The sequence below is a fragment of the Manis javanica genome, chromosome 4 (assembly GCF_040802235.1).
Source record: "Manis javanica isolate MJ-LG chromosome 4, MJ_LKY, whole genome shotgun sequence".
Taxonomy (NCBI): Eukaryota; Metazoa; Chordata; class Mammalia; order Pholidota; family Manidae; genus Manis; species Manis javanica.
The window spans coordinates 41180774-41201922 of NC_133159.1; the positions used below are offsets into that span (position 1 = coordinate 41180774).

The window sequence follows — 21149 nt, forward strand, 5'->3', positions numbered from 1 at the left end:
GGGAGTGGTCTAGGATGGAAGTGGGCTTTCAGAGATTTTAGTGTATTTAGGCAGCCTGTAAAGCCCTGAGAGTGAATGACAGCATGTAGGAAGACAGCATAGCTGGAGAAGAGCAGGTAACCCAGACCTGAGCCCCAGGGCTCTGACATTCAGAGCTTAGTGTGTGGAAGGCAGCCGCCCACGAGGACTCAACTAAAAGGCCTCTGCAGATGAAAACAAAGCCTCTAGCCCCCAGCGCCAGCACAGAAGAGCCTCAGTGAATACTGCTCTCCGTGTCCTGCCCTTTCCGGTGCCGTGTTCAGGCTGTCCTGACTGGAGACAGGCAGTATGTTTCTGTTTGTGCTCATTGGGCAGCATTGATAAGTGCCTGCTCTGTGCCAGGCCTGGCCTTCAGTTAGGCACAGGGTCCTTGCCTTCAAGAATGTCTTAGTCACAGAGACCTGCTCAGGGAGACTGGCACAAAACAGTAATTCCAGCAGGGTAATTAAGCACCATAATAAAAGTATGAGTGAGGTGCTTTGGGTGTGTAGGTAGTTGGGGGAGCAGTCAACCACCTGGGGAGGCAGAGACCCCAGTTACTACATTCTCTGTGGTGTCATTTGTATTTCTACATCAAAAGAAAATTGATGTTTTATTTGTTTGCAGGAGCTAGTTTCAGAGGGACCAGTCCCTTGGGTTTCCAAAAACTGTGTAACATTCGTGGCTGAGCAGGTTTCCCATCATCCACCCAGTAAGTGACAGAGCTCCTCTGCAGCACCCATTTTCAAACTGTTCTGTCTAAAGCACCATAGCTGAGGTCACTATGTGACCACTTTTGTGGCTGCCTGTGTACCTGTTACTTATATAAGTGCCAAAGACTTTAAACTTCACTGATTAATTGTGTATAAAAAGAAGGGATTTAGGATTTTGGAAAGCAACTTTGGATGCTTCTAAAGTCACCTTACACATAATGTGCTGTGCTCTAGGGACCTCAGCAACTTGGAGACAATTTATATAAATGAGATGTGCTTCTGCACAGTGTGTTTCTGGCGCAGTGGAGCAAAATATCAACATCTTTGCTCAGTGCAATGTTAATAAGACTGGAAATCCTGGATGGGCCCATATTGGGGCTGGGGGAAGAACATGGCCAACCAGGACAGACAGACCTTTTGATGTTAAGCCTCTGGGATAGACCTTGATCAGCTTCGTGGTTCAGGGAAGTTCCTGCCCACATGGCCCTGAATGGTTGCCTGTGTTGGGGGAAACAGGCTCAAAGACAGTTACATTCCTGGCCTCATTTGAGGCTGTTCTCATAGGGGTAGAGGGTTTTCCCCATGGAACTCGTTCTTTCTCCAGGCTAAGGGCATTGGAGAGGTAGTTGTGGCTTGATAGTGCACTAATTGAAAACAATTTCCATTCAGTTTCAGCCTTTTATGCTGAGTGCTTTAACAAGAAGATACAATTCAATGCTCATATCTGGACCAAATCAAAATTCCTTGGAATGTCCATTGGGGTGCATAACATTGGGCAAGGTAAGTCTGGGCATTGGGTGGGCTCCAGTTTACTAGGAGAATTCTGTGTCCTTCTAATATGTGTTGGTAGCTTATCTAGTAAGAGGACATGGCGCCTGAAGGCTAAACTGATTGTCATTGTTTGCATGTAAGCGTTTGTATTGGGGGTGAGAGCCATGGTGGAATGCAAGACTCATTTTCCCTTAATTGACAGGAGTGTCCATCGACCAGACAACAAAGCCTTGCGGCCATTTGGTGTTAATCATCAGATTCTCTCTTTTCTCCACAGGCTGTGTCTCCTGTTTAGACCACGATGAGCATTACATTCTCACATTCCCCAATGGTTATGGAAGGCAAGTAGAGCTGTGTCCGTTGCCTCTGGGCAGCAGACCCTGCTGTTCCTTAAGCCACACCCTCTCTTCTGATTTTGAACTGTCAGCCTTACCTGAAAACTTTTGATGTTGCAGGTCTATCCTCACAGTGCCCTGGGTGGAACTAGGCGGAGAATGCAGTATTAATTGTTCTAAAACTGGCTATAGTGCAAGTATCGTCTTCCACACTAAGCCCTTTTATGGGGGCAAGAAGCACAGAATTACTGCCGAGATTTTGTAGGTATTTTCTTTTCCTGCTTCGGTGCTTTTCTGCTTCTCTGAAATACTTTTCCTTTTGTCTTGAACTATAACTTCTTGTTAGCAGTTGGCCATTTTAATGGTTCTGTCCTTGTAAACTGGTTTCACATTTTCTGTGTTCACACTCTCCCTAATAATATCCCTGAGCAGGAGACCTAAAATCTGGATTCAGAACAATCAAAGGTCATTTGGTGGGATTTTCTTCCTAGGAACTGCCTTGCCAGTGAGAACTGAAAAGAGTCTTCCTAGATCACCTGGCTCACCCAGGTCATGGATTCCTGACTCATTATCACTGGATTGGACCGTGAGCTAGTGCACACAGTAGACTCTGTGACTCCCACTGAGTGTCCCCAAGTCCTCACAGTCCTTTTTTCTGTGCCTTTCCTGGGGAGAAACAGTAACCATCACATCTTGGCTTGGTTCTCTTAGACACTGTGGGGTCAGATGAAGACAGCTGTGCTGTGTGGGTAACAATCACGTGGTGGATTCAGAGCCTGACTGGAAGAGGAATATCTAGAATTTTTCTATGCACTCAGAAGCTTTATTGGGAGGTGTTGCAGATGGAAGACACATGACTGGTTAACCAGTTTTCCAGAGGGAGAATTTAATTTGGATGACAGAATCAGCATCCAAAAAGTCTTGAGCTGGATGGAACCATGAGCACAAGATAAAGTTTACTAAGGCTCAGTATTCCAAAAATCCTTGCTGTCAGAAAATGCAGGCAGAGCTTAGAGAGCAACACAAGTTACCACTGTAAATGTAGCTGCCCTCACGGAATGGGTGGGTGGTAGAGAGGGTGTCCACAACAAAGACCTGGGTGGGCCTCTTTTTCTCGTCCCTTAGGGGTAACTAGCACCAATGGAAATGGCTGTCCCTCAGAATCCTCTAGCAGCCACAGCCATATATAACTGAAAGACTGCCTGTAAAGCTATGAGCTGGAAGAGTGCCTGGTGGGCTCCTGTAATTAGGGATTTGAGCGTCAGATGAAGGATGGTCCTAGATGAGAGGGTTCTCAAGTGTTCTGGTCTCTGCACTCATTCACACTTAAAAATTATTAAGAACCCCAGAGAGCTTTTTATTCATGTCAATTATATGCATTGATATTTCTCATTAGAAATTAGATTAAAAAATATAAATTCATTTACAAATGGCAAAAATAGCATTTTTATGAAAAATCTTTTGCAAATCTATTTAAATATTTGTAAAGAGTGGCATTGTACATTCTCTGAATTTTGTAAATCTCCAGTACAATAGAAAACAGTTGGATTCTCCTGTCTGCTGCTTGCAGTTAGTCTGTTGCTATTTATCACACAGCCTCCAGGAAACATGGTACGCTTGTGAGAAATCAGTGTGTCACTGTTAAAAATACAGTATTGACCTAAGAAGGTCTTGGTAACCCCCAGGGGTCCCCAGACCACTGTTTGAGAACCAGTGCACAATGACTTCCTAATCCTGGGATCCCACCATTTTTCTTTCCCTTTGTCCCCCCCTTCCCCAAAGCCCCTCAATCAGAGGAAATGTTTCAGTCCAATGATGGCAGCTTCCTTCTCTCTACTGTGTATTTTTATTTTCTCTTACCTTTTAGGCTTTCCCTCCTAACCTGTCCTTGGCTGTGATGTTTATCTTCCCAAATTCCATACCTGCCATAAATATCACTTGTTGTCCAACTAGAGGCCTACTGGGGCTTTTGATGAAAGAAAGAAAGGATCCTTGCTTTTGATGAAAGGAAAAGAGGTCAAGCCATTTAACTCAGAGGTGCCTTCAGCCTGAGGATGCAAGCCTCATTTCAGCAGCATATCCTTAAGTAAAATCTCCCCTGACCCTCATCCCAGCAGTTTTTGCCCCTCATCTCCAGTGCTCACGTAGATGCAGCACAGCATGTACTGCCTGGAACCTCAGTGGCAATGTCTCTCCCCACTAGCTGTGAACAGGTTAAGGGCAGGGGCTGAGTCTAGTCTGCTGTGGCCCAGCACCATAGAGGCACAGGGCTCTGGTGGTCATCTCAGTGCCCACTGTCCATGGGATTTCAAGTTCATTAGCATCTGCTTAGGGCCTTTATTCTTAGAGTTGGCTCTGGGAAATCCAGCTCTATTAAGCAAGCTGTCTATATGGTTGTTCTCATAGTTGTTTTCTGTGCTCTGTTGTGTAGGTAGGCCACACTGACCAGAACTTTGGTAATTTTCACTGTAGGGCTAACAAATGTTTCTTTTCTGTTTAGTTCTCCAAGTGATAAGAAGTCTTTTTGCTCAATTGAAGGAGAGTGGAATGGTGTAATGTATGCAAAATATACAACAGGGGTAAGAACCTCATCTTGCCACTCGCTTTTATTGAGTTACAGCCTGTCCCTTACTCTGGCGTCCTTCTTCAGGAAATGTAATCACTGAGGCCAGCTCTAATGCCCTCTCTCCAGGGCAAGCCTTTTCCTTCCCCCACCTCTACCTCAACAGTACAGGTGGTAAATGATGTTTACTTCCCTCTGTCAAAACACTTAAGAACACAGGCATACCTTGGAAACATTGCAGGTTTGTTCAGGTCCAGACCACCACAGTAAAGCAATAATCACAGTAAAGTGAGTCAAATGAAGTTTTTGGTTTCACAGTGCATTATCAAAAGTTATGTTTACACTACAGTGTAGTCTGTGAAGTGTGCAATAGTATTATGTCTAAAAAACAATGCACATACCTTCACTTGCTAAAAAATGCTAACCATCATCTGATGGTTACTTACTTTAGTAAGTCGAAATCACTGATCACAGATCGTGACACACAAATCTTGCAAGAATTACCAAAATGGGATAGACACATAGAATGAGCAAATATTGTTGGGAAAATAGCACCAATAGATTAGTCTGACACAGGGTTGCCACAGACTTTCAATTTATGAAAAATGCAGTATCTGCAAAGCATAATAAAACGAGGTAAGCCTGGAATGTATATAACAATGCTTGGCACACAGTAAGCCGGGAAGCGTTAGCTGTATCATCAGAAGGTGTGGTATTTCATAACATGAAGTAATTTGTGTGTGTTTGGGTTCACAATTTGATTTGTGTAAGAATTGAATTGACTTCCTGATACCAGGGATACAGAAGTAAGATAGTCCTTGTCCTCAACAAACTTGTGAGCAATACCTAATTAAGGAAGGTGGTAGGTATGGGATTAAAAGGAGAAGCCAATAAGCTAAATTTTGGACATGAAAGAATTTGAAATGTAAAATGCACTTCATTACTAGTCCTTTATGTGTCTAGCTTCCCAAAAGATTACATCCCAAGCAGGTGGCACATAGCCACGTTGAAAACATCTGTTGGATTTAAGCCTCTGCCAAGACTTCAGACACACCACTATATTTTAGGCTGCAGATTGCTTATGAGTGAAATTTGTTGTCTACATCTTCATATGTGGGATTTGATTATTAAATCTATTAACTAAAGTTTGGGAATGAAGAACTGACTTTTCCTCTTAGAACTGTTTGAATAAAACATCTGCTTCCCTCTTCTTTTTTCTAGGAGAATGCAGTTTTTATAGATACTAAGAAGTTGCCTATAATCAAGAAGAAAGTGAGAAAGTTGGAAGATCAGAATGACTATGAGTCCCGCTGGTAAGGAGACCACCTCACTAGAGCTATTGCAGCAGTGCCCTCTGCTGGCCAGGCGGAGGCACAGGCTGGTCTGGGAGGCAGTACAGCACAGCCTAACAGCACAGCTTAGATTTGAATGCCTGGGTTCCTGTGGAGCGCCACCACTTACTAGCTTTGTAAACTGTAACCTAGCCTCTCTTTTTGCCTTCTTCCCTGAAGTGGGAACTACCTCACAGTTGGTGAGGACTAAATGAGATCACACATAGTATATATGACACTTGGGACACAGTAATACTCAGTGTACATTGGCTTATCACCATCATGGAGATTTATAAGAGAAGGCAGTGAGCTCCCAATTGAGAGGTATACACACAGCACCTTTAGGTCTTTTCTTGTTTAATTTTAATCCCCAAGTATTTCAGTATGTATTTCCAAATGACGTTTTGAAGACACTAACTATAATATCATTTCTATGCCTAAATATCTGTCAATTCCTTAACATCATCAAATATCTACTTGTTACTCAATTTTCCTTAAGTGTCAAAAGTCAGTTTTTTTCTCTTCCCATATCCATGATAAAACTGGGATCTTTAGTTGTATGATGAGTCAGGCACTAAAGTTCTTTGTTCAGCATAGTAAGGGATTTAAGTGAAGGTAGGGGATCTTACAAATCATTACCCTGCCGTTTTTAAAAAGTTTTTAACAGCTTGGCTGGACTACCTGACTATAAATGGAATCTAGAAATTTATTCTCTGCTATTCAACGCAAGGGGATATTAGGCATGGCCAGTTCTCTAGCGCATAGGAGTCTTCACTTGCAGAGTGACATATTTGGACAAGATTTGTCATCATTTTCCAAATCTCTTACCCCTTAACATCTCTGCAGTTCACCTCTTGACCCTTACTCTATCTATTCAAACTGTTTTCTCAAGATCTCATTGTTAAATCCAAGAGTTTTTCTGAAGTGGAACTTCTCAGCTCCTCTGCTCTAACCCTTTGAACTTACAGTAAAGGACACTCAAGCCCTGGACACCCCCAAAGCTGCACAAGTAGGGGTAGAGCCAGGAGTATAATACTGGGTCTCTGTTCTCACTGCTCTCTACTCTGTTGTCCTTACCTATATCCAGCTTTCTGCCCATCCTTTATTTCATCCTTTAGCAACTAGCAGTGGAATCATCTGAGTCCATTTCTATTCTTTACTCCAGTGCCCTGCTGCCAGTTTAAGGAGATATAGTCTGTGAACTACAGCACTTAAAGCCATTTGACTTACTACTACTATGCTACATTCAGGGTGGCTCTAGCCTCTCCCTCTCAAGATTGCTAACTCTGTCCGTGTAGTACTCAGCACTTTGACTACTTTTCTCTAGCCTTTGGAAGGATGTCACCTTCAACTTAAAAATCAGAGACATTGATGCAGCAACTGAAGCCAAGCATCGACTTGAAGAAAGACAAAGAGCAGAAGCCCGAGAAAGGAAAGAGAAGGAAATTCAGTGGGGGACAAGGGTAAGCTTGCTTTGGGGAGCTGCCCCAACCTCTCAACTGCTGTCCCCCATACCCTGAGCTGTAACTCATTCACTCAATGAATGTTGAAGCTAAGTACGAAACAGTTTTAAATTAAATTAGCATAGTGATGAACAACCCTGGTCCCCACCTGAAGTTCATTTCAGTGTAATGAGGGGAGAAGACATAAAACAGTTAAGTATATTATAGAAGTATAAAGCAAGTGTATAACTGAATTCTCCCCATTTCTCTTACAGTTATTTCATGAAGATGGAGAATGTTGGGTTTATGATGAACCACTACTGAAACGTCTTGGTGCTGCTAAGCATTAGGTTGGGAAATGCAGAGTTTATACCTGATGCCCAGGGCAGTAGGCATAATTAAGCAACACTCTTCCTTTGGGAGAACCTACTCACTCCCTTCTTATTGCAGTGGTTCCTATCTCAGGGATACTGGACTTTCTGATGCAGATGAACAGTTAAAATGAGAAAAGCTTCCCTTTTTTCCTCTTCTGTAGCAGTTACAATTTTGACATCAGTCCTGAGAAAAACTTCAGGTTCTGAAAACAAGATGTCTGCTTCTTTTCCAAACCCCATCCTTTGAAAAGCATTTATAAATCCCAGTCTCAGACTCTGTATTCTAGTACTGCTGCTGAGATATACATCTGTTTAAGTTCATATAATCTTGGGTTCTATATACATATATATATATATATATATATATATATACACACACACACACACACACGTACGTATATACCTGATGCCAGATTTTTCATAAGTACTCCATCTACTGTAAATAAATACTGGTTCCTCTGAGTTTTAGAAAATTAGTGCAATGTATTATAATCAAGTGCTGGGAAATTTCACAACCTCACCTACAATAACTTTGTTTTGGATTTGAACTATTAAATTGTATCTAACTGGACTACAGTTTAATTATACTCAGTGCTTCTTAAGGCTTCATAAAGTAATTTTTCCAACCTTTTTTTAAAATGTGTTTCTTTTATTCTCTTTACGGTTAAACCTGGAGCCAGTTATTTGCAATCTTGAACATAGGAGTTAGCTAGCTTTTCACAAGGACTCCGCTGACATAATAGAGGATCCATCCTTTTCCTCACCCCCCCTTACAGTTATGTGTTTGGCTCCCACCATGCTGTTCTCCAAAGTGTTCATTGAACTTTATATAGCACACATAGGGCTCCCAACATTTTATCCAAAAATATTTTATTGCTGTAGAGGTTTGGGAAGAGTATTTTTACAGCTTCCTACCCCATGCTGAAACAAAATATAACAAAAGAATGCCACAGCAGCAAATGGCTCATTCTGAAGGGCAATACATAACTATCTTTATTTAAAAATACATTTAAAAATCAACAGGTATTAGTATTAGCACCTAGCATTTAGGTACTAAGACATCAGTTACATAGGGCCTTACAAACTGCTCCTGCCACCCTGCTAATTCCACTGCCAGCTGCTACAGTAATCCTCAGTTTGTTAGTCACAACAGAAGACAGGGCTGGGGAGGGAGTCGATCAGATTCTATGATGTCAGTGCAAAAATTCAGTGGAAGCCCTAAGGCAGTAGTAGTGTAACTTCATAAAATACAAACACATTTTTAAAATACACAATGCTTCAGGCCAATGAGACTGCAGTTTATTTGACTATTTTATGGTAGGGGAGAAGGTTAAGTGTTGATGTGAAAGCCCTAATATCAGTAATGGGGATGGTAGAATCTGCCAGCAGAGGAGAGGATGACAGGTAGGTCAGCTGCATCACTTCACAAGAAGAGTTTGAATCCTCACCAGAAGGGGTACCATCCTCTTCCAGTTCATACTTGCCAGATCCAACAACCTGGATGAGGCCAAAGACATAGCAACCCAAACTCACTCAGTGAATGGTAACGGCTACAAAAACTCTGGAAAGCTGCAGCTTTCTTAACCATACTCACATGAACGCTGAGCATTTTACTTCCCAGTCCTCTGTGAGCCTTGAACCAGTTGACAAGATCTGATTTTGAAAATGACTTCAGTGCTTCAATCTTACAGAGGGAAGGGAAGAGAGGAAAAGAAAGCAAGCTATAAAAGGCTAGCAATGCACTTTCTGGAAAGAGTTCTTAACACCCTAGGCAGACCATTTGATTTTTCCAAGTCTCAACTTACCCCAAGAAAAGGCTGGAAATAAGCATGTTACACAACCCCTCAATGTTTCATGGCAAAGATTAACCCTCACAGATAAGCAGGAGAGGGTCGCAGATGGTGTGATTACGGCAGAGCACTATACAGAGTCAAATCTGTCACCACTTTAATGTCGCTGCTCAGGTACATGCTAACTGTGTACTCTGGCTCGTACAGTAACTATTGACACGTGAAGAGAACTGTACCTGTCCTTCTAACGAAAACTTGAGTGTCTTAGAGCTGAGCTGAAACCTTGTTCAATAACCCTTTTGCCTCAGTGTCCCTTGGTAATCCACCACATAGTGTTATATTATCAGAAAGAGCCCTGGCTTGTAGGACCCAGAGCTCTTTTCTTGGGTTTTATTACTTTGTGCTAGAAGTTGTCAAAAGACCTGCACCCAGAATCATTAAATCCAGAGAAGGAACTCCATAAATACTAGTTCTTAATTTTCTTTAAGCAGAACGCTTTTTTTCCCCTCCACATACCTTGTAGTGAACTTCAATATAATACAAAAATGGATTTGCTCTGATTGAAATTAGTGATGTTGGCTGTGGGAGGGGTGGTAAAAATGAGCAGCCTGCTCAGCCACCTGAAGTGCTAGAGCCAGTCTTGGAAACTCAAAGATTTGATTAATCACGTCAAGGAACAGGCAAGTAAACCACATGATACTGATTTTCTTGGAACTGCAATTCCTATCAAATCACAAAATCCTGTCAGAGCCATCAACATGAAAGCCATTTTACTACCTCATGGGCAAGGCGGTCGAACAGATACTGCTGTGTCACCACTTCATTCCAGTTCCTGTCCACCTCCTCCCCGAGGTGGGTGTCCTCACACTCCTTCAGCTTGATAAGAGCTGTGACCTGTTTCCACCGAAAAGACCATCAGGCATGGCATCACACCAGTTCCCCCAGAACACACCTGGTCCTTCCCATCTGCTCTGTGATGACTTGATAAGGTCCTGTCCATTGGGACCCACCAGCATGAAGAGGAAGGATGAAACTAGGACATTACGGTCAGATGAAGGTGGGGCTACAAAGCTCAAAAAATGGCCAGCACATAGCACTGAGACTAGTGTGTATTCTTGAGGGATGTGGGGCCAAGGAACCAAAGACCAAAGAAAACAGTTACCTGGGTGTTAAATGCATCCTCAGTAAGGTTCTTGATCTTCTCCTCAAAGCTACAAAGAAACTCTTCTATTTTCTTATCAACAACTTCCGAACTGAAACAAAACATCATCTTCAATTAAAAGTCATCAGAGACCTGGTCTCAAGCAGAAGGCAATGGAGACTTGGAGCTAAGGCATGTTTTCAGGAAAGAGACTGAAGTCCACTCTTCCCAGACCTTCATACTCTCCCTTGAGCTAAAGGAAGAGTAGAGAACAGGGAAGAACCTACCCTACCTGCCTCTCCAGCCCATTTCCTGGTATCCTCAGTACAGAAGCAGTGAAGCCATGCCTGACACCCTGAAGTGGAGAGCCCAAGGCCCTGGTCTTGCTTTAACAGGAATGCCAGTGAGGCACCTCCACCTTGCTTGTCCCTCAGGTCTGCCCAGAGATACGGGCAAGCCATGCACAGTGGCTACAGGACATGTGAGGCAAACCTCACAGGATCACTAGGACCACTGATCAGTCCTGGATAAGGCCATCTGTGAACTGGCCTCCCTCCTGTAACCCCTGCAGCTGTAACCAAATGAAGCAAACCCTGTTTGGTCAGTTACTTGAGATTTAATGAGCACGTACAGCTCCTACTCTCTGTGCCAAGAACAATAGTAGCAGTTGGCCCCACCTACTCACTTGTACTTAGTTGCCTGAGTCCCCACGGTGACGGAGAATCCTAGGATTCCAGATGTGTTCCTGCAGGTAGGGTAGACATGGTACCTACAGCCAGAGTGAGAAGATGTGAGTGAAAAGTTCAAGTGGTCATCTGGACCCTGGCCTCAGAGGTGCTAAAGATGAGTGTGAAGGATATCTGCATATCCTTCCTGGACCTGGAGGTCCTGAAAGAATATCCATAAATATGTATGCATCTGTTTCATTCTCAGGTTAGGGCATCCACTCCTTTCTTTGAGGATCACAGGCTAGCTTTCGCTCTTGATAATCCCGAAATGTGACCAAACAGAACCTGATGATGGTCAGAAACACAGATTCCAGAAGCTTTGACCTGTAAGTATGACTCTAAGCCATGGAAGGACCAAGAGCTCTGAGGGTAGTCAGGATAGCTGACAAACCTCAGCCTACAAAGTAAGCCCCAGACTCTTACTTGAGCTCAGTGCTTTTGCCAGCAGACTTACCCAAGGGTCTGCTTGGTTCGAAGGAAGTCGAAACAAGGCTCTTCCATGTGCATCTGTAATTCAACATACTACCCATCAGCCCAACTCCCCCTGGTAGAGAAACCTACATTTCTTCCCCCAAAAGTGTTCCACATATCCCCAAAGTCCACCCTCCCTTACTGCCTTTTTCCTAAATCACCCAGGGCCCCTGTCCATGCTCACATACCATCCCACCTACTAATCACAGGTCTCTGACCACTCCCGAGCTCCTAGTGCCCAGGCAGAAAAAAACTCATCCTCATGCTGGGGCAGGGGCTTCTGAACACCGTGACTCTTATTTATACAACTTACCACAAGCAGCTCCATAAGAGTGTATTCTTTCAGACTCCTGGTACCTGACTGAGAGGAGAAATGAGACCAACTCAAAACCCAATGGCTTTCAGGCTTTTTAATGATCCCGGTATTCTTGGCAATCATTTATTCAGGCATTCTTCACCAAAGAGAAGTGATCACACCCTCTACTGCCAAAATTTCCACAATTCTGTTTACACATCTGTCTTTCACTAGACTGAAGGTCTGGTCTGACGGCATGAATCGTGCTTGATCGTTTGTATTCTCAGTCCAAGCACAGAACTGCAGACAGACATGGAGGTGAATCCAGTAATCCCTAACCTGCCACCTCCTGGCCAAAGGACCCAGAAGACATGACCTAAAATCAAGTACTTGGCAGTTCAAGGTCCTACGGAGGAAATACCTGGGGATCAGTAAAGGGTATCTAGACCTATCCCTCAGATGGAGAGAGATAAACAGGAGCTTCTGCAGCCACACAGCAACACAAAAACCAGTGGATAATAAAAATGCCTAAGAGGCAGATGCCACACTGGAAGACCATATCCTAGCTGTCCTGGAGACTGGCAAAATAATGCTGCTCAAAAGGGAGAGCAGGAGGCCAACAAGCGGGATGTTGCTAGTGCATCCCTCGGTCAGTTCTTATGTCTCCTGACACAGATGCATTCCTATTCCTTCCAACCTCGCCAGAGGAAGAGACTAAAGCCCGTGTGCTCTTGCAAGCCCTGTTTAGTTAGCAATGGAGATTCCCTGTTTGCCTCTAAAAGGACTGCAACAAAGCCAATCAAAACTATCAAGTGCTGTTCAAAATGGTCTCTGGAAAGAGGGAAGTGATTCCCTAAAGAAAGCAGCTGGTATCGGAAGTTAGTGCTAAGAGGTGATCAAATAGAAAGCACCTCAACAGACAGGCCTTACAATATGACCTTAAACTAGGAAGTACTGCTATGGGTTTTGAGCAGTCAGAAGCACTGGAAATGTGGACAGGGCTAAGCAAGGCCAGACCATATCATTAATGAAGTTTGGTCATTTCAGCTTCAACTACATTGAGAACCTGGAAAAAAACTCCCAAGAAAACCCCACAAAAAAACAAACTTGCAGAAAAAAAGAGGGGAACAAGCTCTGCAGACAAGCCAGCCTCTAGGGCAAGACTCAGGCCCAGCACCAGAAACAGTAAAAGGACAAGGTGATAATCAGGCCATGCAGACCTGCCCAAAGCCCAGACCAGGGATCTTCACAGGGTCTGACAGAGGAATGGCTCCCTCATGCAGAGAACCCAGGTCCACAGCAGAAGTCAGCAGAGGAGTCCCAGAGCTCAGGATATTGGAGATCAGTCTGGACAGGTGGGCTACCCACAGGCTAAAGTAGGCTATGGGCCAGCTAAGATCATTGTAGAGCTCTTCCTTATTTCAGCCCCATCCCACCCCTCCAGAATAGTGTGGAAGGAACACAGGATCTGAGGACAGAAGAAATAAATTTGAGTCACAGCTGTTAGGACCTCAGCAAAGGGACTTGACCTCAGATTCATCATCCATAATATACAGTTGATAAATCCTTTCTCCTAGGAGCTCCGAAACCTTCAATTATGACTCTGATAGTAATTCTTTTGCTATATATTGACTGCTTAGCTATGTTTACTTTTGTCTTTTTTAAAACTTCCCTTTTAGCAAATGTCCTCCTGCTGCTCGGGGTTCTATCAATACATTGTTCCATCAGGAGTGTATAGGAATTTCCAGCCACACTTCAGTCTCTGTCCCTCTGGACTAGTGGTTGGGTGATTAAAGAAACACTGTGATTGAAAAAGGATCCATTTCACTGACAGGAACAATTTTTAAATGCAGATTGCTTTAAGAGGCCAGTGACCCTAAACATAAAACAACAGAGATAACTGCAAAAAAGGCCTTGAAGGTACAGGGACAGTATTCCCAGGTATTCTGTATCTTCCACCAGGGCTTAGTGCCCCTAAGGTGCTTAGCTGGGGGACGGCTGAGTGGAAAGGTGCCAACTGACCTGGTAGTACACAGTGACTTCAGAGTTGGCATCCCCCTTGTTCAGAGCTCTCACTTTGCATATGTGATGGCCCCTGGGCAGCTCTACCACCTGGAACTGCACCGGCATCTCCTGCCCCAGAGGCGTGAAGTTCAGCTTGCTGCAAAAGAGTCAGTGTGGGTCACTGAGGCAGTGCCTTCATCCTCCTACTCCAACCAAACACTGAAGAAGGGGTCAGGCCTTCCACAGACCCTCCTGAATTGCTTTGTTTACATAACTATCCTCAAGAAAACCTAGCACAAAAAGCTTCTCCATTGTGGATTTAGTAACAATTGAGTTGTGGCTTGAGGCCCTCCTGCTGGTAAGGACACACAATCCCTATAGAGAAAAAAATGAATACTCACTCAACAACATATTTCAGGAAATCCATAGATTCCTAGTAGGCAAAAGAGGAGAAAACAATTACATCAAGCTTTTCTGGTTTTGATTTCTCCCAGAACCAATATCAATATTCTGACTGACTGAGAAGCCCTGGATAGCATTAGGAAAGCAGATAATAGTCTTGTCACCCAAAATGCTGGGCAAGTCATTCACAGACTGGATGCATCATTCACAGATCTGATATGTCTACTGAATACTCTTCTGGTCTCCCAAGGCACTCTGTTTACCTGCACACTGTGGCACTTTCCCCACTGGATCAAACATAATTGTTCGGTTTATCCCCCTAGTCTGTGCCCTGTATGACAGCTGCAGCTGTGCATGAGAAAGCTCATACATAGCAGAGCACAGAGTAACGGGTACATGAACACTGAATGAATGCTGCAAGCCCCCCACTCCCCCACTTCTTAAAGAACTTCTGTTCTTTAAAATGAGAGAGAAGTGGAGGGGTCAGCTCATCTCCACAGTTACCTGGAGCAATTCATGGTACAAAGTTCTTTGGACCAAAAGGACCTCTACCCAGTACTCCCACTGTGCTCAGAAAGGCAAGTAGCTATTCCTACTATTTTCTATGTGGGTTGAAGCTTTTAAACTTCTTCCTGTGTGTAGGCCAGAGACGAACGCTGGTTTTGGGGTTGGGGAGAAAAGACTGAGAGGAAGTGGGGAGGACAGCAGCCCATCTCAAGAGTGGCCATTTATATATTCCATCAAACGTCCAGTCCTGAGAAAATGGGGAGGCTACGCAGGGAGATGGTCAACAACCAAACATTTGAGGGAGAGTCCCAAATAAGCACTCGGCTGGAAGAGGCCTCAGAGAGTCACAAGGTTCCACAGACACATCCAACTCACTATGTATAAGAACAAACCCTTCATCTGCCCCCAAACCTACTATTCCTACTCCTCTGCCAACCCATTGGTTCAAGCAAGAAATTTGGACATCTTCCTAGACCCCCCCCACCCCGCTCCCTCACCCCCACACCCATTCACGGAGCTGTGGCCATCCTCTATACCTCTTCATTTCTAAGGCACTTTTTTTTCACATATTTTGCCTAACCTCAGACAGTGTTTATTGTGGCAGAAACACAAGTTTACCATCTTGACCATTTTTAAGTGCACATTTCCAAACTGTTACGTATATTCACATTGTGAAACTGAACGCCAGAACTTTTTCATCTGCAAAACTGAAAACTCTATACTCATAAAACAACTCCCCTTTTTCCCTCTACCAACCCACAGTAACCACCATTCTACTTTCAGTTTCTGTGCCTTTGACTACTCTAGACACTTCATATAGTGGAATCATACTTCATGTCAACTGGTCTCTGGATTTTCTTAATCACAAATTCTTTTTTGAATCCTTCAGTGATTCTACATCTACTACAGGATAAAGCCCAAGATCTCAGCTTGACTTATTAGCTTGACATACAAGTTCTGCCTAAGTATGCAAATGTGTGTGTTTATATCCCTCACCACTCCCCACCTCCCACTTTAATTTCTAAATTAAACTGTGGTTTCCACAGTCTTGGACATCACCAACACTGTATGTTTACAAACCCATCCACTCAATGTCCTGTTACCAGGAGTCTCCTTCATAAGAAAGTCTTGCCCATATCGTAGGGGTCGTGCTGTGACAAAGCCAAAACTACTGAGCTTCCCCTTTAGGCAAGAACTAAAGTAATTCCAGAGCCCACATCAGCACTCAGACCTGGCCAGGAGCAACAGAGCACCTCACACTCACTGTGCTTGTGACATTTCCTTGTACCAAGCCTTCAACAAAGAGCTGGGATTTGAATTCTTTGACAAAGCTCAGCAGAGACTCAAGGGAAAGGCCATCCATCAATGCTCGGTACTTATCAATCATAGACCAACGGGCATATTCCAGGATTAAAAGCCGCACATCTCTGTACAGAGGACAGAAAATGAAGTTTTGTTGTAAGGAATGACTCTTGAGGGTAAAGACTTGGTTAAGCTTCTATAGATGATATATTCTCAAGGAGAGAGACTTTGTATCACAACTTAAGATACGGAAACAATGTCATAATCACCAAAAAGCATTTAAAATTGCATATACAAATTTATACATAGATCTGCTCACTGGTACAACTCACTTATCTCAGTTGCAAAATAAAATATTTCATGTAAGTTGCCAGATGAGTCACATGCCAATTTAGAATTATTACTATTTTGATGTGAAACCTTACTAACATTCTGTTAATGGGGGTCACCATTATGGATATCTATTACTGCAATGACAATAGAGTACAGGTAGTGGTTCCAGGTCAGAATCAGACTAACCCCTGTCCTTCAACTGCTTCCCCACCTCCCCACACTAAACTGCTTGAAGTTGGCAAGTTAGCTAACATCTGTGATCTAATTTATTTATTTGTAAAATAGGAGAAATAATGGCAACCGTGACAGGGTTTTGGTGAGAATTAAATAAAACAAATATACGTGAAGTTCTTAGATCTAGCACATTAACAAATCTTCAATATAGATACTCTAATTTACCACATTTTAATAAAGTAGTATTGAGGAGTTAACTGATACACAAGGCTATTTTTCATCAGATCAATAGTTTGAGACAACTCTCCGACTTTTACTTGGTTAAGTTTTTGTGACTTTTTGTGACCAGATTTTCAATTATTACATCTCTGACTCTGAACTGTTCTTTCCCCTACTTTTGCTCATTATAACTGTCAAAACCAGGGCTCCTAATAAAGTTGTGCTATTTGTTTACCATTTACAGATGCCTACCCAACAAGGAGGTCAGGCAGGGGCTTACAAGGCATGTGCACAAAGGGCTGTGCCTGCTCAAAGGTGACAATTCTCTCCCTCCCACCTGCTGAAGGAGGGTACACCCAGGGGGTACTTTCTTCTGGCTCACACAAAGGTACCCAATAGGCTACCATTAGCCCCGGACAAAAGCAGGCTCTGGAGAAAGGCCCAAGGGTTGCCTGTTGGTGAGGGAAGCCTTATTATACAGACTGTCCAGAAGCCTTTTTGCTCTCTTCTGGAAACTTGGTTGAATTCTAGATAGTTGCAGTTGCTACTTAAATGATATATTAAGCAGTTTAACTCAGCTTCTTATCACAATATCCAAGACACTAAAAATCACCAGTAAGAAATTTTGGGATACACTTGTGACAAAGTCAGCACTTCTTTAACTGTCATTTACTTAGAAACTGGAAAAAACACCCTTTTTTACCTTTAACTTCTAATTAAGTACAAAGGCTGCTTTCAGTCCTACATACAAACAGCTACTTAAGCTGGGTTTAGAAATCCTGTGGACTGCTTTCCTACACCACAGCACAACTCTAATGTGTGAAAATAAGCACTGAAACTATAGCCTCATTCCCCACACCCACCCTTAGAAGGAAAATACTTTCAGATTATAAACTAATCTCAAGGATACCCACTTGGCCAGAGTCTCAGGCTTGATAAGGATGTTAAAGTAGGTCTTCTTCAACTGCTCAGTTATCATTGTAAAGACAGCTGGTGTGGAACTAAACTCTGCTAAGTAGTCAATAATGAGCTGAAACAGTAGCTGAAAAGAAAAGAAAGAAGAACTTTTAAGTGGAGAAACATGAAAATCCACTAAAGTTTAGGAAAGGGAATGTCTCCTGTTGTTTTTCTTTCAGGAGCCCAGCATGGTAGTAGGCATTGTGGGAGATAAAAGAGAAGTACTGATGACTCAAATATCAGCGTCAGGGGCTAACATTCTTAATAATTGTTAAATTTGGAGCAATGATTCCCTTTTTTTGTTTTCGTAGTTTTCCATAGGTATTCTTAAAACATTTTTCTTTCCAAATGAGTTTAAAAATAATTTTATCTAGCATCCCTACTGTCCCTAAATGTGACTTTAATTGGGAGGATATTATATTTATATATTAATTTTATAAGGAATAACAACTTTCTATCAAGCTGTCCTATCCAGAAATATGATGAGTCTCTCCCTTCTTTAAAATCTTTTTTTTATATGCCTCAGTAAACTCCACAGTTTTCTTTAGACAGAGTCTGTGCTTTTTTATTTATTCCTAGGTATTTTATTGTTTAGTCCATATTATAAATGAATGATTTTTTCCATCCATTTCTGAGTGGTTATTGCTACTATAGCAAAAAAGAGCCACTGATTTTGACCTTCTGATCTTGTGATCAGCCATATCCTGTTATTTTTTTAAATTTAGCAATATCTTAGCTTCCTAAGAATTTAATGATATCATCTACAAAAATAAAACAAAACACCATTTTCTTTTCCAAGTGTTTTTATTTTCATTTATTACATTAAATGTAATAGAACCTCTAATGTAGCCAAAACCTCTAAAATAATGCTGAATAACAGAGGTGACTGTAGTTGTCACAGCCTGGCTTGTTTCTAGCTTTAATGTTCAACATTTCATGAGTTACTGTAATAGTTGCTATTACTGTTTTTTGAATTAAGGTTTTTTATTGTGTGTAAGTAATTTCTCTCCATACCTACTTATTAGGAATGCCCTAATTTAATGAATGATTTTTTTTGTCATTTATCACCATATTAATATAGCGTTTCTCATTTGACCTGTGTGTACTATGATGATTTATGTTTGTCAGCTTCCTAACATGGAACAATCAACCCTCTGCATTCCTGCCACTTGAACATGGTGAATTACTCTTTTTGTTATATTGCTGCATTTAATTTTCAAAGTTTTAGAATGTTTTCATCTATATTTTGTAGGTGAAACTAGTCTCTAGTTTTACACATATATTAAAATAGCAGGTTTTAATATTAAGGCCAGGTGAGCTTCATAAAATGAAGAACCTCAAGTACTTTTCTATGGTTTGTATTTTTTAAAACATTACCTCCCAAATGATAGCCACTGTATTAGATTTTAATCTGTTTGGTTCTTAAGCTACATTCTATTTATAAGGCCTCTCAAGGTTGACAAAAGTAAAATACTCCATGGTGTCTCCTGCTAGAACCTATCTTTGTTCACTGTGATGAGTGACTTCTTTAGGGTCTTTGCTAAGATGTGGAGGCTATCTCCTCTAAGCACGGTTCTAACTTCTGCCAGGCCACATCCTCCAGATTTTTTCCTGTATGAACCCAGTTTCACAAATGTTAAAAAATATGTTCTACCCAAGAAATCAAGATATAAAATTTACTTTTGGGTACATTACATTACCTGGTATTTGATGGTCTAACTCTCTTAGCTAGCATCCCATATTATTTCTTTCTCTATTTATAAAATTTTTGACAAAGTGACCCTGAAACACATTCCTTACACAAAAGACAAATTACTAACAAGATATAGACCAGTTTTTATAGGCTCATAAACTTGGAAGGAAAACAAAAACACACATACTTGAAACAAAGAGACAGAATGAAAGAAGAGACAAAGGACACACACATTTGAGTTCTACTCCATTTCAGGCAATGTGTTTTAAATCCGTTACTGCTGTACAGTATGAAGTCAAGCTCAAACGAGTCTTAAATGCCAGTCCTGATGGCAGAGAAGCTGACAGCAAAGGCAAGTGATATCAAGCCTGGACACAGGCTGTGTTATATGCGTTGCCAAGCAATTAATGAATATACGTTGCTCTTATGTGTGGCCAAAGTTAGAATAGCTGTCATCAGCCAAGAAAACACGATAAATCCGTATTAATATGTACACCATCCATGCACAAGCCTCTATGTTTGGCGCTACAGGGGCAACAAACATAAATACAAAACTCTAAAGCTCTCTATGAAGAAAACAGAGTATTTGTACTTACAGGTAGTTTGTGGTTGAATCCTTTCACTCGAATAATTAAACCATGTTCTCCAGCTACCAGCTTATACTCCAGCTGTGCCACATCTGCTTCGTAAGCTGGTTCCGCAAGGTTATGGGTAAGGATATTGACAAAGATATCAAAGAGGACCACACTGAGAGTATAAAATATAAATAGGGTCATTAATTGGCAAGAAAGAGACATGGATATATTTGCTTTGATTTAGAGTAAGAACCTTCACTTTTAGAAATGTGTTAATTCACTAATCCAGAATGTGAAACTGTATAATAATTGAGCCACAGGTAATACCAATCACCCAGGACTCAGTTTCCCAGGGGCATTATACAACTCCTCCCTTCAGCAGTGCTTCCCAATCCTTGTCATGTCAAGTACATGCAGAGAATGATAATATTTATAATGCATGATGGGATAAGTGTAAAAGGCATCAAAGACAACTGGCCTAAAGGCTCTGGCTATATCCTATGGCCTAGGTTTTCTGATCGACACATTAAAAATCTGAGGAAAGGGAGGAGGGAAATGCATTTTTTAAGAGGATATTAATAAATGTTAGTGCTACTTGTCATTTTAAGGTTGGCTTTTACAGTTCAAGTGGCAAAGGAAAGGAAGAAGTACGCTCACATTTTCTTAGCACCTCCCTAGGTTTCAGGCACATTTTAGGCTCTCTGACCTTCCACGGTGCATCTATATAAACATATATGTAATTTACTAACAACAAAACGTAATCAGGTTCCTTAGCAGTATATAGGATCAAGAGTTTCATCAGTCCTTATTGTAGACTGGAAGCTAACCCAAACTCATCTCTAAGGAGCTCTTTCAATCCAGTAGTTCTATGCCTACCCTAACTGCTCAGTCTGCTTTGCAAATGGAGAGGGAGCAGCCACATTCCACTTTAATGTCACTATCGATACAAATAATTTGTTTTGGGCACAAATACATAAATCAGTAGCACAGCTCAAGTACTGACAGAGAAAA

The 21149-nt window shown here is 42.0% G+C and overlaps 2 protein-coding genes across 8 annotated transcripts in view; one reads left to right on the forward strand and one right to left on the reverse strand.

The window, feature by feature from the left end:
- The window catches only part of OSBPL9 (oxysterol binding protein like 9), a 185040-nt gene extending 176862 nt beyond the window's left edge, over positions 1–8178 (forward strand). For 5 of the 6 annotated variants that reach the window (XM_073233919.1, XM_073233920.1, XM_073233923.1 and 2 more), the window contains 8 exons: positions 646–730; positions 1401–1511; positions 1780–1843; positions 1958–2098; positions 4338–4416; positions 5622–5713; positions 7059–7194; positions 7449–8178. In XM_073233919.1, the coding sequence (XP_073090020.1) occupies positions 646–730; positions 1401–1511; positions 1780–1843; positions 1958–2098; positions 4338–4416; positions 5622–5713; positions 7059–7194; positions 7449–7523 (783 nt within the window). In that variant the 3' untranslated portion in view covers positions 7524–8178. Of the gene's footprint in view, positions 1–645; positions 731–1400; positions 1512–1779; positions 1844–1957; positions 2103–4337; positions 4417–5621; positions 5714–7058; positions 7195–7448 lie in introns of those variants that run through there. The other variant, XR_012130161.1, reaches the window with a different exon arrangement.
- A 332-nt stretch (positions 8179–8510) lies between these two features.
- The window catches only part of NRDC (nardilysin convertase), a 121036-nt gene continuing 108397 nt past the window's right edge, over positions 8511–21149 (reverse strand). For both annotated transcript variants that reach the window (XM_073233917.1, XM_073233916.1), the window contains 12 exons: positions 20160–20310; positions 17828–17955; positions 16150–16312; positions 14378–14409; positions 13995–14133; positions 11991–12038; positions 11661–11713; positions 11164–11247; positions 10500–10590; positions 10115–10231; positions 9142–9231; positions 8511–9044 (listed from right to left, as the gene is read on the reverse strand). In XM_073233917.1, the coding sequence (XP_073090018.1) occupies positions 8847–9044; positions 9142–9231; positions 10115–10231; positions 10500–10590; positions 11164–11247; positions 11661–11713; positions 11991–12038; positions 13995–14133; positions 14378–14409; positions 16150–16312; positions 17828–17955; positions 20160–20310 (1294 nt within the window). In that variant the 3' untranslated portion in view covers positions 8511–8846. The remainder of the gene's footprint in view (positions 9045–9141; positions 9232–10114; positions 10232–10499; positions 10591–11163; positions 11248–11660; positions 11714–11990; positions 12039–13994; positions 14134–14377; positions 14410–16149; positions 16313–17827; positions 17956–20159; positions 20311–21149) is intronic.